The 17,686-nt window shown below is 32.0% G+C and overlaps 1 protein-coding gene across 1 annotated transcript; it reads left to right on the forward strand.

Moving 5' to 3' along the window:
- Positions 1–7,633: 7,633 nt before the first annotated feature.
- LOC110631951 (uncharacterized) lies at positions 7,634–17,489 on the forward strand. Its single transcript, XM_021780002.2, has 10 exons — positions 7,634–8,179; positions 8,302–8,499; positions 8,588–8,753; positions 8,845–9,192; positions 12,972–13,163; positions 15,678–15,738; positions 15,992–16,229; positions 16,405–16,596; positions 16,799–16,964; positions 17,083–17,489. Exons 1-10 carry the CDS (start codon positions 7,808–7,810, stop codon positions 17,487–17,489), a joined length of 2,340 nt encoding a protein of 779 aa, XP_021635694.2. The 5' UTR covers positions 7,634–7,807.
- The last annotated feature ends 197 nt before the right edge of the window (positions 17,490–17,686 follow it).

Genomic DNA, 17,686 nt, shown 5'->3' on the forward strand with positions numbered 1-17,686 from the left:
AAGATTTGAAGTTAGGAAATTGGCTCCGGATAAAAGACTGATCCTCCCATGTAGCTTCCTTCTCCGGCAAATGAAGCCATTTAATGAGGCCTTGAAGGACCTGCTGCTGTTGCCTAGTTACAGCTCTTGTCTTCAACACCCTCTCAGGAGCTACCAGTACCACAATTGTGTCATCTTGAAAAGTGGGAAGATCTTGGACTACAACAGTACCTTCACCTACTTTTCTCTTTAAGAGTGACACGTGAAAAACAGGATGAATGGATGCTGTGGGAGGTAACTTTAATTTATAAGCAACAGAACCCACTTTAGCCTCCACCTGGAATGGACCATAGAACCTGGTTGCTAGCTTGAAATTCTTTTTTAGAGCCACTGATGTTTGTCTGTAGGGCTATAACTTAAGGTAAACCCAGTCCCCCACTTCAAAAGTCCTTTCAGACCTCTTTTTATCTGCATACTGTTTCATCCTATTCTGAGCCATTAGTAGATTCTCCCTAATTAGCTGAGACATGTGCAGCCTATCCTTCAAAAAGTCAACAACAGCACCAACAACAGTATTATCCAAAGGCAAAAATGTTAAGAGAGGTGGTTTGTAACCATAGAGAGCCTCAAATGGAGTCATTTTCAAGGAAGAATGATGGCTAGTATTATACCACCACTCTGCCAATGGTAACCACTTGGCTCAAGAATGTGGTTGTTGATAACAAATACACCTCAAGTACCCTTCCAGACTTTGGTTTAGCCTTTTAGACTGACCATTTGATTGGGGATGGTATGCTAAAGTATAAGCCAATTTGGTCCTCAACAACTTAAATAGTTCTTTCCAGAAAGAATTAGTAAAAATCTTATCTCTATCAGAGATAATAGTAATAGGATAGCCATGTAATTTGAAGACCAAATCCAAGAATAATTTGGCAACATCAGAAGCTAAAAAGGGATGCTGAAGTGGAAAAAAGTGAGCATACTTAGTAAATTTGCAAATGACCACAAGAATGGTGTCTTTGCCTTTGGACTTTGGCAACTGCTCCACAAAGTCCATAGTGATGTGCTACAAAGCATGATGAGGAACAGGCAAGGGCTGTAATAGCCCAGGGGTGGCACAAGTCTCAACCTTACACCTGGGACAAACATAACAACTTCTGACCCACTCCACTACTGCCTTAAGCATCCCAGACCAAAAGGAATGCCTGCTAAGTCTCACTGAAGTAGCATTAATTCTTGAGTGTCCTCGTAAGTGTGAGTTGTGATAGAGAGCCAATAAGTGCTCCCTCAAATGCCCTGTTCTGCCCGCATAAATTCTGTCTTTGTAAAACAATAGTCCATCTTTCAAAGAGTACCCAAGATGTGCATTTCCATCAATAGAGAGGTGAGAAATTAAGTCAGTAGCTTGCTTATCAGTAGCATAGCTATGAATTAATTGTGACATCCAAGTAAGCTGCAGAGAGGAAGAATGCAAGGCCAGTAAAGTAGCTTCCAAAGTGCAGGTCTCCTAGACAAGGCATCTGCCACCTTATTATCCACCCCTCTTTTGTATAGGATTCTGTATTGCAGACCTAGCAATTTAGAAACCCCTTTAAGTTGCAAGTTAGTATGCAGCCTCTGCTCTAACAAGTGTTTGATACTTTCATGATCAGTCTTTATGAAAAAGGGTCCCTGTTCCAAGTAATGTCTCCATTTTGGTACAGCAAATGTTATAGCTAATAATTCCCTTTCATAAACTGATAAAGACTTTGTCCTAGGACCAAATGCCTTAGAAATAAAGGCAAGTGGATTCCCATCCTGCTGCAGCACAACTCGTATACCCATGCCACTAGCATCAGTCTCCACTATGAAAGGTTTTATAAAATTTAGCAAGGCTAACATAGGAGCTTGGGACATAGCAGCCCTAAGTTGCTCAAAGGCCTGTTGTGCTTTCTCATCCCACTGAAATGCATCTTTTTTGAGTAAATCAGTAAGGGGCTTGCTAATTATTCCATAATGAGGAACAAATTTCTTATAGTAGCCAGCTAATTCCAAGAAACTCCTGAGTTCTTTTACTGATTTGGGAGTAGGCCAAGATACCATGGCTTGTATCTTATTAGGATCAGTTGCTACACCTTTGCCAAAAATAATGTGTCCCAAATAATCAATCTCATGCTTCCCAAAAGAATACTTGCTAAGCTTAGCATATAGCTTCTATTGTTGCAGGACTTTAAACACTTCTTCCAGGTGCTGCAAATGCTCTTTCCATGAAGAACTATATATCAAAATATCATCAAAGAATACAAAAACAAACTTCCTCAAAAAAGGTTGAAAAATGTGGTTCATAAGAGCTTGAAATGTAGCTGGAACATTTGTCAACCCAAAAGGCATGACAGTAAACTCATAGTGCCCATGATGTGTTCTAAAGGCTGTCTTATGAACATCTGAGGGATTCATTTTGATTTGATGGTATCCAGCTTTCAAATCAATCTTAGAAAAGATTGAAGCACCATGAAGCTCATCTAGAAGATCATCTATAATAGGAATTGGAAATTTATCTTTAATGGTGAGATCATTCAATCTTCTGTAATCAACACAAAACCTCCATGAGCCATCTTTTTTCTTGACAAGCAACACTGGAGAAGCATAAGGGCTATTACTCGGCTGTATGACTCCACTCCCTAACATTTCTTTCACCAATTTTTCTATTTCAGTCTTTTGGAAGTGTGAATACCTATATGGCTTGATATTAATAGGCTGAGCAGATGGCAGTAAAGGAATTGAGTGATTATGGCTTCTAAAAGGTGGCAACACTTTAGGATCCTCAAACATACAATAGAATTTGTCCAATAATAGTTGCAAATCCATAGGATAAGTAGTAGAGGATGAATTAATTGCCATGGCAGCACTTTCAGTAATAGGCCCCTGCAGTGGAGAAATCTGTAGATAGAATAATGGGGTTTGAAAGTCTCCTCCCTTCTTATGAACTAGCTTACCACAGCTCATACAATTCAAAAGTGTTTGCTGTGGAGTAGCATTTGTGATTCCTTGCAATGTAATCATTGTACTAGCCCTGTGGAAACTGACTGAGGAACTCTCAAAGTCAAATAAAATTAGATTAAAAGTTTTCAGCCAATCAACTCCAAGTATCATATCAAAGCTCCCCATATCCAGCAACCTGAAGTCAAAACAGAAAGAATAATGATGAATTTTCCAGTTAAAATTAGGACTGATACAAGTGCTGGAAATTCTTCTGCCATCACCATCAGCATCGCAAAAGCAGTCACATCTACCACAGGCACCTTCAAATCCCTTGCTACTTTAACATCTAAGAAGCTATGAGTGCTGCCAGAGTCAATTAAAATCAATAACTCCCTGTTCTTATGCTTCCCTAACACCCTTATAGTTTTTATCCCCTATCTACCCTCAATAGCATGTACAGAAAGGGTTATCTCCTTTGCAACTCCACTTCCATCCCCTTCCATAACATCATGCCACACTTCTTCCCCATCTTCCATTTCCTACCCTTGCATTTGAAATGCAGATTCCTCATATTCACAACATTGAATAGCCATCACAGATTTCTGTTGCTTACATTGATGACCAGAAAAGTACTTATCCCCACATTTAAAGCAGGGCCTTGGTTGTCTAATATTGTTGGAATTAGGTGCAGTATTAGTATTTAGTTTAGTAGCAGTTTGGTTGACAGAAGCTTGACTGGTTGCAAGTATTGGTTTTTGGGTGGAGATGGGCTATTTCAGGTTATTATTTTGATCAGAATTGGGTGGTTTGGGTGCATAAGGAAAATTTTGATGAGTTGGGGCAGATTTGTAAGGAAAAGATGATGATGATGGAACAAAGGAAGTTTTGGTACTGTTCTGGTGAAAGAATTAGGTTTCTTACTACAATTAAGTAGTTGTTCTTGAAATTTGGCAATTTCAAAAGCATGGGCAAGGCTAGTAGGTCTTATCATTCTCACCGTGGGCCTAATGTCATCTCTCAATCTTCCAATGAAACCAAAAAGGAAATAGGCTTCTCCCAAACTAGGCATCACCCTTTCCAACCTTATTCTAATATCCTCAAACTTATCCAAGTATTCTTCAATAGATCTCTCGTCTCATCTTCATAAATTCTTCCACAATATCCTCTAGCCCATCCTCTCCAAATCTTCCACACAATTCCCTTTCAAAATCATCCCAAGCATAAGATCCATCCCCCTTAATCCAATTGTGATACCAGGCATCAGCCCTATCTATTAAAAACAGGCTAGCAATTCCTACCATTTGATCTTTAGGTACTCCATACACCTCAAGTATTTGATACATTTTCTAATCCAAGCCCTAGGTTCCTTCCCATCAAATGTCACTAATTTGACTTTAGGCAAGAACTTTGACACACCTTCATTGTTTGCTGTAAATCTAGCACTATTGTCTTCTTTCTATAGCTGATTCCCATTCTCGTTTGGTTTGGGCAGAATTCCCTTCCCTCCAAGATCTTATCTACATTTTGCTTAATTTCTCCCCTCAATTCTTCCTTATCCTTCTTCGATACCTCCTGCATAACCCTAATCTGTTCCTCCAATTCAGCTGTTTTAGCTGAATTAATTGAATATTGAGTAACTACTCCAAATTTGGTCATCATGCGACTGCCATAATCACAATTGCAGATCTGATCCCTTCATAACCTTGCTCTGATACCAAATTGTTAGGGTTCAACCCTAATTCAACCTCTGAATGCAAGATTGAAAACAGATCTAGAGAATAGAAGTAGATGAGAAGAGAATTTAGACTTAGATGAGAAAAGAAAAGAGTAGAATCAGAGAGAGAAAAGTCTGTTATTAATTTATTAATGGAATGAATGAATACAGATGAGGATCTTTCCTTTTATACAACAGTTACACAACTAACTGTGACTAATTAACAAATTCAATTCTTCCTTCTAACTTCCTCAACAACATTTCCCTCCAAAACATTCTCTACTTGATTATTCTGCCTAACATTATTATTTCTCTTCTTCCTTCTATAATATGTAACAATCTTTCATGATTGGTTAGTACTTTAGGGTATCCGATCATTCGATTTCAATAGAATGAATTCAAGAGTTTGTAATCAATTTAAGTTTAATAGTAATATTTGCAAAAGAGTCTAATTTTATGTAAATAATTAATTAAATTATATATATATATTATTAATTAAAATATATAAAATAAAATGAATTCAAATATTATTTGAATAATAATAATTAAATTTATAACGTGTATAAACAATTTAAAATGAATTATAATTACTTCAAACTGAATTGATATTGAAATTACTAATCGAGTCCAAGTTTGAATATGGAGATTTTTCGGATGTTTTGCTAATTGTTATCCTTATGTGCCTTTTTTTTATTAGAAATTTATAAAAGAGGAAATTATTAAAAAAAAATACTTTTATTTTTTTTAATTGTATCATATACTAATTAAATTACTCATTAAATTCTATGTTTTTCAACTTTTCTTATAAGGTTTGTCAATTACCTAGAAGACTTGGTGTGATGGAGAGATTTTTAATTTGGCGGAATTAAAATATAGCGATTAAATCATTAATTTTTAAATTTTTAAAATTGAGACAAAAATGTATTTAGCATAATACTGAAAAAAAGTAATTTGTCTACTTGTTAATTGTGAGATTTGCACGTAAGACTCAACTTATAACTGCACCCTGTTCACCATAAATGCATCAACAGACGGGGGCAAGCAAATATGCAATTAATCAAGTTAGCAATTTCTAATTAAAAATTGAAATGCAAAATTCATAAATGGCTAGCCTTCTAATAAATCATAACATATCTTTCTCTGAACGTGATTAGCGGGATGTGGGTTTAGTAGGATTAAGAATTAATTAATAAATCTAATTTAGTGTATATATATGCCTATGCCTATGCCTATACAAAATAATTAATTAATTGATCAATTAATTGTATATCAAGCATAGAATACGTGTCAATTAAGTTGATGGTAAATATATAATTTCATAATTTGCACAAATCCTGGCCTATATAAGAATAACTCACCTTTTTTTATTTAATTTTAATTAAGATTCAAATTTAAAATTTTATATTTTTAAAGATAATTCTATAATATATAAAATTGATATTTATTTATTTATTTATTTTAGTATGATAGTTTTTAACCATAAATAGCAGTCACGCGGCTTCATGAATATGTATAGCATAATATTATCTGGCGGAGTCTTTTAATATGGAGATTGGTTCAACAACTCCGTGCAATTTTCTTTTCCTTTAATTACATTATTATAAATTTTTTAAAGGTAGCACTCCAATGTAGTTAATTAAAAACCATATGTTGAAAGTCAAACAATTAAGAATCCCAGAAATAGCTTGCTTCTACTTCTTGATTTTTGCCTAAATTAATCATAATGGTCGTTAGTGTGAACCACAGATATTCATATTGTACTACCTCAGCACTTGCCCTAGATTTTTAAAAAAGAGGAGATCAATTATAAGGCTTTTAATATTTTTTTTAATATTTCAAAAATAATTTAACTGAGAAATATGAGAATTAGTTTTTTTAGAACCTTGAAATCTCTTGAATTTAAATTTTAATCAAAATTAATTATAAAAAAATAGTTAAACAATATAAGAATTCATCATTTGAATTCACAAGCTCTTATATATTGAGTTTGTTAAGCAATATTAGCTTTTTTAATAGCAGTTATTTTATTAATTATTGGCTGTTAAATATTAATTGTGGATTAAAAAAAATATTCAGCTAAAATAAATGTTAGATTAGCTGTTAAATGTAAAAATAATAACTTTTTAATCCTTAGTTAAATCACTAAGCACTCATGGCTAACGTTTCATTATCCGTTCTTTCAATATCTAAACACTAATATAAACACTTATTTCATTGAATAATATAAATAAGAGTAAACATTACCTTAAAAGTTATTATCGAACATGATCATTATACAGTAAGATCTTGAGTTTAGACCTATTCTATGTAAATTCATATTTAATTATTTATACAATTCAATTAGATGACACTTACATTAACTAATTAAGTATGATATTTAATCATGTATTCAGATATTAACTAAGAGAGTTAATTAATTAAGAAGATGAAATTTTGACTAGTCTCAAATGATCCAACTCCCATGGTAATTAAGAATCCCTAGCAACGTCAATGAAGCCGGCGGATGCAACTAATCTTATTGCTTCTGACGATTTAAAAAAAAAAAAAGAACAATTTCGATTTGTTTAATTTCCTTTAAAAGAATTTTGTTAGGAATGACTGGCTCCAGCTGTTGATACCAACATTTGCTATTCTAAGTGATTTTCTTAATTTGTTCTAGGCATTCTGTAAACATGATAATAATGGAGCAACTAAAATTAAATGGACTGAACCCATAACTACACTTAGATAGAATGAACTTATAACTTGAATAGCTAGATTATTGGAGCAATATAAAATAATGTATGAGGTCATTAAGGAAATTCTTGTTTAAACTCGGTATATTATAAATTTAAGATACAAAATATATAATGAATCTCATATGTTTGCATGAGCATATGTTAAATAAGTGTCATTCATATGTATTTATTAATGAAATTAATTCATGCAATTTAATAAAAGCTAGATAAATGGAGTGATTACTAGTAGTAATACAAAATAAAATTTATTTTCTTTTAATATAAAAATAATTAAATTTAAAATGAATAAATGTAGAAACTTGAAATCGGGATGTCAATGCTCTTTGCTCATTTAAAAGTAATGGAAAATCAATCATACCCTTGATCTGCTATGTACTTAATTTTTTAAACGATACTGTTCACCAAACCCTAACTAATGCGCACGGTTTACAGGGAAAGACGACCAGGTATAATAAGAAATACAAGTCAAATAAAATCTCTTAACATCAAGCAAGGACTAGCACTATATAAATTGCTGGTACTTACGTTTGCTTTGCAGAAGTGCAGCACAAAGAGATATACTGAGAGAAAGATGATGAAAAGTCGCTTAATTTTCTTGTTGATCTCTATTGCATTAGCTTATGAAGTAGGAGTTTGCCATGGAGGGGAATTGAGGAAAGACTTTTACAAGGATACTTGTCCCCAGGCTGAGGACATTGTGAGGAGCATCATTTGGCAGAATGTCGCAAACAATGCGACATTGCCTGCCAAGTTTCTAAGGATGCATTTCCACGACTGCTTTGTTAGGGTAAATTTTTTCTCCATCATTTATATATTTCTTTTGAATATACTAGAGTTGATTACGACTTGAAGTGCTGAGATACTGTATTAGCTAAACATGCATTTCATTATTTTTTGATATTCTGGCAGGGTTGTGATGCCTCTATATTGCTGGATTCCACGCCAAACAACACAGCAGAAAAGGCAGCAATTCCAAACCTATCTCTTGGAGTTTTAGGATTTGATGTGATAGATGAGGTGAAAGCCCAGCTAGAGAAGACATGTCCTGGAGTGGTTTCTTGTGCAGATATTGTTGCTCTAGCTGCTAGAGATTCTGTTTCCTTCCAAGTAAGTGGGATTATTTAATTGCAGGAATTAGTATTATTAATTGGTTTTATAGGCCTCTTTTTTTTTTTGCTTACTGTGGTCATTGCAGTTCAAATTCCCAATTTGGGAAGTGCTTACTGGCAGAAGAGATGGATTAATTTCTCGAGCGTCAGAGGCTCTCTCTAACATCCCTTCACCTTTCTTCAACTTCACCCTTCTCAAACAATCTTTTGCCAACAAAAGCCTTACAGTTCATGATCTTGTCGTTTTATCAGGTAAATATTCAATTTTTTTTTTTTATAATTTGTATTTGTTCAGAACAGTTTTATTGTACTTCAATTATATATTAAATATATGTTTGGTAAGGTGGACACACCATTGGGGTAGGACACTGCAACTTGTTCAGCAACAGGTTATACAACTTCACGGGAAAAGGTGATGAAGACCCTTCTCTGAACTCAACCTATGCTTCTTTCTTGAAAACCCAATGCAGAAGCCTTGCAGATAACACAACAACAGTTCCAATGGACCCCTTGACCCCCTTATCTTTTGACAACAATTACTTCAAAATCCTCTTGCTTAACGAAGGCCTTTTCCAATCTGATGCTGCGCTTCTCACCGACAAGGATTCTAGCAATATCGTCGATGAATTGCTCGACCCTGACAATTTCTTCAATGAATTTGCTCAATCCATTATGAGGATGGGATCCATTGGAGTGCTCACTGGCAGTGCTGGAGAGATCCGGAAGAATTGTAGGGTGGTGAATTCTTGAGGGCTGTTATTTGTGAAGGAAGCATCATTTCATATTTTATTTGGCTTCTTTCTTTTAATAAGTTGGGTTTGGGTTTGTGGAAATTAATTTTTATTTTCTCGTTTACTATGTCAAAATGATCATTGCTTTTGCAAACCATCACAAATAATTTGTTTAATGTTATTGTTCTTGTTTTAAGAGTTAAATTAAGTCATTTCATTGGATCAAATGATAAAATATTTCATTATTAGAATTAAGTTATTAATCGATTAGCACTTCCTCTCTTTATCTCATTTCAATAATTTTTTAAAGATTTTTATACAAAAATTAATAAAATAATTAAAGAAATAACACTTTTATAAAAAAAAAATCCAATAATTGATTAAAATATTTTTATAATATCATTGAAATATAAGAAAAGATAATGTATTAAAATAATAATAAATAAGAATAAAATTTTAAAAAATTAATATTTACTTAATTTTTAAAATAATAAATAAGATAATTTTTCTAAATTATCTCTTATAGTGAATTATTACCAAAAAGAAATAGTACCATAATTAATGACTAGTTATGGAGAGCATGTTTCATCAAGTATACAGTCAACGCCAGCAATGGTTAATGTCTGTCCTCAGCAATTGAAAAGTCAATGCTATCAGTAATTAATTAGTAATTAAATGTCTATTATAATGAAAAAGATTAGGACTAGTGAGTTTAATTTAATGGTTTTAGAGCCGTGCTGGGTATAAAGTCTTAAATTTAAATTTTAAATAGAAATTAATTATATTCAAAAAATAAATAAAAAATTTTAATTAAAATCAATTATATATATAAAAAAAAATCTTTAGCAGTATTTATTTTTTATAAATAATAAAAAAATTTATTAATAATTTTTCAGTCCATATTTATTTTGAGTTACACATATAATAAGCTAAGTTTTTTGGCTCGCTTTGCTCAGTCAATGCTGAAAATGGGAGAAATTACAGGATATGAAAGGGAGATTGGGCCACGTTGTTAATTGATGTGTACAGCATTAATTAGAAGCCTAATTATAAAAAAAATTTTAATAATTAAAGGAAGATATTTCTTACGCAGTAATTATGTCACACCTTATCCTTCTGTAATACATAACATGATCCCGTAGAATACCTAATGAACTACCAAACTTTACCTATCGATAATTCATTAAGTACACTACAAGAGATTTTAAAACTATTTTCTTGCATTTTGGAAGTGGTGAGCATTTTGATTAGAATTAAAATCATTTATTCAAAACTTATAAACTAGTAAGAATTTTTGTCCATTTTAATTTTACCACAAATTTTATAAAAATTTTAACAGAGTTCTGTCTGTATTTTGAGAAAGCAGTTCTTCAAATACATGTGAAAAACAATTTCAATAATTTTACACAACTTCCAACCACCAAATAATTTCAAGTCAACTCAAAATTTTGAAAACAAACCATTTCAAATAATTCCATCAACATTGTATGCACAAATTAAATTTACATATATAAAATCAAAAAAATAATATTATTACAATTTATTATACAACTGCTCACTTTATATTGATACTTATGACATTACAGTATTTACATCAAAACAATTACAAGGGTATAAAACAATACTCGTACAAAAGGGATCAAGAAGTTCTTGTCAATCCCGCAGCTCACTCTGCTGCTTTCTCCTTGCTCTTATGTGCGACAGTAAATTAAACTATCGCTGAGTATAAAAATACTCAGTGGTGCACAATAAAAATTTAAAATACAATACATAAATCATTCGTTGACAAAACACAATTTAAATATTTCTCAAATTATCAAAACTCATAATAACACAATTTAGTCAAATAATTTAAGAAACACAGTGTTGCCAATTCATACACAACTTAAGCCATGACACAAAATTTCCGATCAATACCGTGTTGTACACCACGACAAAGTAATCTACAACCCCGCTAATCAAAATCAATGAGGGAGGTGGCTAGCTAGCTAATGAGTACTCATCCGATCTACAACCTCAACTGGTAAACCAGAGAGGGAGGAAAGATAACCGATCTCACCCCATAAATGGAGGAGGAATAATAAGATACTGTCATGTCATGTTAAGTATGAATCAAAATCAATTTCAAATATTTTATTCAAACGATTCGTGAGAAATCCAATAAGTTTCCAAAGTCATAATTTCATTCACAATATGGCAACACAATTCATAATTAACTTCAAATTTTCATAAATCACACTAAATCAATTTTTCAATGACAAAAGGCTCAAATAAGGTTTATTGTGCACAAACCTGACGTGGGTCGCCTCTAGGCCTTGAATCAGTCTCTCCGAACTTCCAAGTCTTTTTCAGCTGAAACACACAGTTTCACAGTGTTTCAGTACCATAACTTAGCATAAATCCAAAAATAAATTTAACTTCACTTTTACCTAGCTGTAATGTGCTAAACTCGACGTTCTTGAAATTTTTGTGTTTTGGGTTACTATTCACTACACTATTCAAATCAAATTATTGACTTTCTAAGGCTTAATAGGTATGGAAATTCCAACTTTTATATATATATATATATATATATATATATATATATATATATAATTAGCAAGGACTAGCACTATATAAATTGCTAGTACTTACGTTTGCTTTGCAGAAGTGCAGCACAAAGAGATATACTGAGAGAAAGATGATGAAAAGTCGCTTAATTTTCTTGTTGATCTCTATTGCATTAGCTTATGAAGTAGGAGTTTGCCATGGAGGGGAATTGAGGAAAGACTTTTACAAGGATACTTGTCCCCAGGCTGAGGACATTGTGAGGAGCATCATTTGGCAGAATGTCGCAAACAATGCGACATTGCCTGCCAAGTTTCTAAGGATGCATTTCCACGACTGCTTTGTTAGGGTAAATTTTTTCTCCATCATTTATATATATCTTTTGAATATACTATAGTTGATTACGACTTGAAGTGCTGAGATACTGTATTAGCTAAACATGCATTTCATTATTTTTTGATATTCTGGCAGGGTTGTGATGCCTCTATATTGCTGGATTCCACACCAAACAACACAGCAGAAAAGGCAGCAATTCCAAACCTATCTCGTGAAAGCCCAGCTAGAGAAGACATGTCCTGGAGTGGTTTCTTGTGCAGATATTGTTGCTCTAGCTGCTAGAGATTCTGTTTCCTTCCAAGTAAGTGGGATTATTTAATTGCAGGAATTAGTATTATTAATTGGTTTTATAGGCCTTTTTTTTTTTGCTTACTGTGGTCATTGCAGTTTAAATTCCCAATTTGGGAAGTGCTTAGTGGCAGAAGAGATGGATTAATTTCTCAAGCGTCAGAGGCTCTCTCTAACATCCCTTCACCTTTCTTCAACTTCACCCTTCTCAAACAATCTTTTGCCAACAAAAGCCTTACAGTTCATGATCTTGTCGTTTTATCAGGTAAATATTCAATTTTTTTTTTTATAATTTGTATTTGTTCAGAACAGTTTTATTGTACTTCAATTATATATTAAATATATGTTTGGTAAGGTGGACACACCATTGGGGTAGGACACTGCAACTTCTTCAGCAACAGGTTATACAACTTCATGGGAAAAGGTGATGAAGACCCTTCTCTGAACTCAACCTGTGCTTCTTTCTTGAAAACCCAATGCAGAAGCCTTGCAGATAACACAACAACAGTTCCAATGGACCCCTTGACCCCCTTATCTTTTGACAACAATTACTTCAAAATCCTCGTGCTTAACGAAGGCCTTTTCCAATCTGATGCTGCGCTTCTAACCGACAAGGATTCTAGCAATATCGTCGATGAATTGCTCGACCCTGACAATTTCTTCAATGAATTTGCTCAATCCATTATGAGGATGGGATCCATTGGAGTGCTCACTGGCAGTGCTGGAGAGATCCGGAAGAATTGTAGGGTGGTGAATTCTTGAGGGCTGTTATTTGTGAAGGAAGCATCATTTCATATTTTATTTGGCTTCTTTCTTTTAATAAGTTGGGTTTGGGTTTGTGGAAATTAATTTTTATTTTCTCGTTTACTATGTCAAAATGATCATTGCTTTTGCAAACCATCACAAATAATTTGTTTAATGTTATTGTTCTTGTTTTAAGAGTTAAATTAAGTCATTTCATTGGATCAAATGATAAAATATTTCATTATTAGAATTAAGTTATTAATCGATTGGCACTTCCTCTCTTTATCTCATTTCAATAATTTTTTTAAGATTTTTATACAAAAATTAATAAAATAATTAAAGAAATAACACTTTTATAAAAAAAATCTAATAATTAATTAAAATATTTTTATAATATCATTGAAATATAAGAAAAGATAATGTATTAAAATAATAATAAATAAGAATAAAATTAAAAAAAATTAATATTTACTTAATTTTTAAAATAATAAATAAGATAGTTTTTCTAAATTATCTCTTATAATGAATTATTACCAAAAAGAAATAGTACCATAATTAATGACTAGTTATGGAGAGCATGTTTCATCAAGTATACAGTCAACGCCAGCAATGGTTAATGTCTGTCCTCATCAATTGAAAAGTCAATGCTATCAGTAATTAATTAGTAATTAAATGTCTATTATAATGAAAAAGATTAGGACTAGTGAGTTTAATTTAATGGTTTTAGAGCCGTGTTGGGGTATAAAGTCTTAAATTTAAATTTTAAATAAAAATTAATTATATTCAAAAAATAAATAAAAAATTTTAATTAAAATCAATTATAAAAAAAAATCTCTAGCAGTATTTATTTTTTATAAATAATAAAAAAACTTATTAATAATTTTTCAGTCCATACTTATTTTAAGTTACGCTAAGTTTTTTGACTCGCTCAATGCTGAAAATGGGTTCCATTGGAGAAATTACAGGATATGAAAGGGAGATTGGGCCACGTTGTTAATTGATGTGTACATCATTAATTAGAAGCCTAATTATAAAAAATATTTTAATAATTAAAGGAAGATATTTCTTGCGCATTACTTAGCAAGCAATAGTTAATGTATGAGGAAATTAATTATATTTAATGTAATATTTAAAAAATTTATGTAATTTAAATAACAAGAGGATCTTGCTAATTTATAATAAAACATCAATGTTAGTGGATCTAATCCTTTTTTTAGATTTATTTAGCGATGATGTTTAGGAATTAGATAAGAAATATAGTTTAAAAGAAATCAAAGGAAAATAAATTAGGCTTTATTTATTTAAAGGAAAAATTATTTTTCTTATTTTTCAATGTTTGGGGTGTTGAAGAAATTTAGTCAAGGAAAAATAAGTTATCGGTTAAAGAAAAATAACCTCAAAATAAAGGAAAGTGACATTCCATTTTTAACACTTGAAGTCATTTTTCTAATTTCACTTTCTCAACTTTCACGATACTTTGACTTGATAGTTTTTGTGAATAATGACATAAAATATTAAGCATATAAAAAATATTTTTCATAAAAAATATTTTTCACTTATAAATTAGTTTTTACAAAACAAACGGAACCTAAATATTAAGAAATTTTGAGAAACACCATGTACAAAAACCAAACGCATAAAGCCTATTTAAGTTTGTCTTCTTAGAGATAAAATTAATATCATCGGAACTATAAGGTTTTAAATTTAGTGATTTTTTGACAAAATATTGGAACATCTTAATTTTAAATTAGTGATAATATTTTAGTACAAAATAAAGTAGGTTTATGTTTGATCACATTTTAAATTTAATGAATTTAATGAATATTCGTGTGAAAAATGTAAGAAATACAAAATTATTTTTGAATTTTTTTTTACAAAATAACTAAAAATAATTAAAAATATATATGTTTTTTTTATAAAAATAACTAAAAATATGTTTTTTAAACCATATTTCAACCTCGATATTAAACACACTTAAAAGCTAGGATATGAAGGGAGGAAAACAATTATATCCATGCAATGCAATAAGAGAAATCAAATCCTTATTCAAACAAATTCAAAGTCAAATAGATAATGTAACCCAAAAAAAAAAAAGGTCAAATAGACAAATTGCATATTTGATCTAACCAAAATTAATTACCTTGAAGTGAAGGTACCGCGTGCCAACCTTGTTAGAGTTGAGATGCTTATTATAAAACCTACCAATTATATAATTACTATTACTTTAAAGTCTTTGGCCCCTCCAAAAAAAATCAAATTACTAACTCAAATTTGAGGTCTACAATTAATTAAAGTTTTGTTGACCCAATCCCATATTCCAAATGGCACTATAGTAATCAAATCAAAGAAAAGTTCTAGGAAGCCTGCCCTGTTACTTGGATATCAAGTGACTATTTGATACTAATATTGAAGAATGTTATATGATTAATTAATTATAAGCAAGTTATGTGATTAATTAGTAAAACACTCTATCATACGGTGTAATGCACTTTCTTTTGAAAATGAACTATACTTCTTGATGGCGTTTTAGCTAATACTGTCCATGTTATACTGGATAAGCACCCGCATATAGCTTCATGCTTAATCCTTCGGTGGTTATAATGATTAATTAACAACTAGCCGGTGTTTGACGAAACCCACAAGCTGAAATCGATTTTATGGACAAGTTTAGGGGATTTTTCTATTCTTTTATTTTCGAACAAGTCTTGGAATTACTTCCCAATAAAACGGAACCCTTGTGGGGTTCCTTAGATCATATATAGCTTTGTCTTTCTTGTTCATTCTCATTCCAGTGCAAAACTGCGAGTATTTCCATTTCTTCTGTTTGACTTGTTCTTGAACTAGAAAAATGATGGGCAGAGATGCCATATTGATCATACTATCACTTCTTGTTTTTGGAGCTGTTACGGTTTGTAGTGCTGATGGGTTGAGAGCAACGAGTGGGTTGAGGCAGAATTTCTACCGCACAAGTTGCCCACAAGCTGAGCTGCTTGCGAGCAGAATCACAAGAAATAGGGCTCAAAGTAACTCAGCTTTGAGTGCTAAGCTCTTAAGGATGCACTTTCATGACTGTTTTGTTAGGGTATGCCTTATTATCTCCTCATGCATGAAACTAGTTATATGTTAATCCAAAAAATAGAAAAAAAAAATTCAAGCATATATTCTTTTCATGCCTTTATTGTTTTTATTTTTTAGCTGGTTAATCCTGCATTTTGAAACAGACACTCCATTAATTATTAACTTTTTTTTCGTATTAGGGATGTGATGCATCAATACTGTTAGATTCTGTTGGAGATACTCAAGCTGAGAAAGATACAATTCCAAATCAATCTTTGTCCGGTTACGATGTCATTGATGAAATTAAGACAGAACTAGAGAAAGTTTGCCCTGGAGTAGTTTCATGTGCAGACATTCTTGCCTTGGCTGCTCGTGATGCTGTTTCCTTTCAGGTAAGACTCTAGCTAGCCAAAAATATTTTCAAGAATTAGAACTGATCTGCTGAAATTTTTCATATTATTAGTTAATAAGCAACTGCACCCATTTAATGTTTTTCTCTTGATACAAGTCTCTGCATGCATTTAATAAAAATATTTACTCTTGATACAAGTCTCTGCATGCATTTAATAAAAATATTTACTCATTGATTGGCAGTTTAATAGGCCCTTGTGGGTAGTCCTAACAGGAAGAAGAGATGGCAATGTTTCTCTTGCATCTGATATTGATGCAAACATTCCCTCTCCCTTCTCAGACTTCAACACTCTCTTGCAACTATTTTCCAACAAGGGTCTTGATGTTCATGATCTTGTAGTTCTATCAGGTATAAACTCGAAACCTCCCTAATTCTTGCAAGATAGAGAGAATAAATACTATAATTATCTAAAAATTGAAATTTTGAGTTTCAATAATTACATTTAATTAAATTTACATTGGTGCAGGAGGACACACAATAGGAGTTGCTCACTGTGCAACATTCTCAAAAAGGCTCTACAATTTCAATGGCACTGATGGAAGTGATCCTTCCCTAGATCCAAAATATGCAGAATTCTTGAAAACCCAATGCCCTAATCCATTTGATCCAGCAACTACTGTGGAGATGGATCCTCAAAGCTCACTAAAATTTGATACCAGTTACTTCAATATCCTTCTCCAAAACAAAGGCCTTTTCCAATCTGATGCTGCACTGCTCCAAAATGAACAATCTGCCAGGATAGTAAGACAGCTGACTATACCCAATGCCTTTTTCGCCAAGTTTGCTATTGCAATGAAGAAAATGGGAGCCATTGAAGTGCTCACTGGAGATGCTGGACAGATTAGGAAGAATTGCCATGTGGTAAATCCTTAAGGATAACAAAAAAAAATTAATTACATTTAATTGTAATATAAAAAATATTAATAATAAATAATTGTTATGAATTGTATATTATAAGTAATAATTATTTACTATTTATTTATTATTTATTTCTGGTATTATCTTATATAAAAAAAGTAATAAATTTTTAGGTTATAATTAGGGTCTAGGGCTCTTAATTAAGCTGAAAG

Source organism: Hevea brasiliensis, chromosome 4 (genome assembly GCF_030052815.1).
Source record: "Hevea brasiliensis isolate MT/VB/25A 57/8 chromosome 4, ASM3005281v1, whole genome shotgun sequence".
Taxonomy (NCBI): domain Eukaryota; kingdom Viridiplantae; phylum Streptophyta; class Magnoliopsida; order Malpighiales; family Euphorbiaceae; genus Hevea; species Hevea brasiliensis.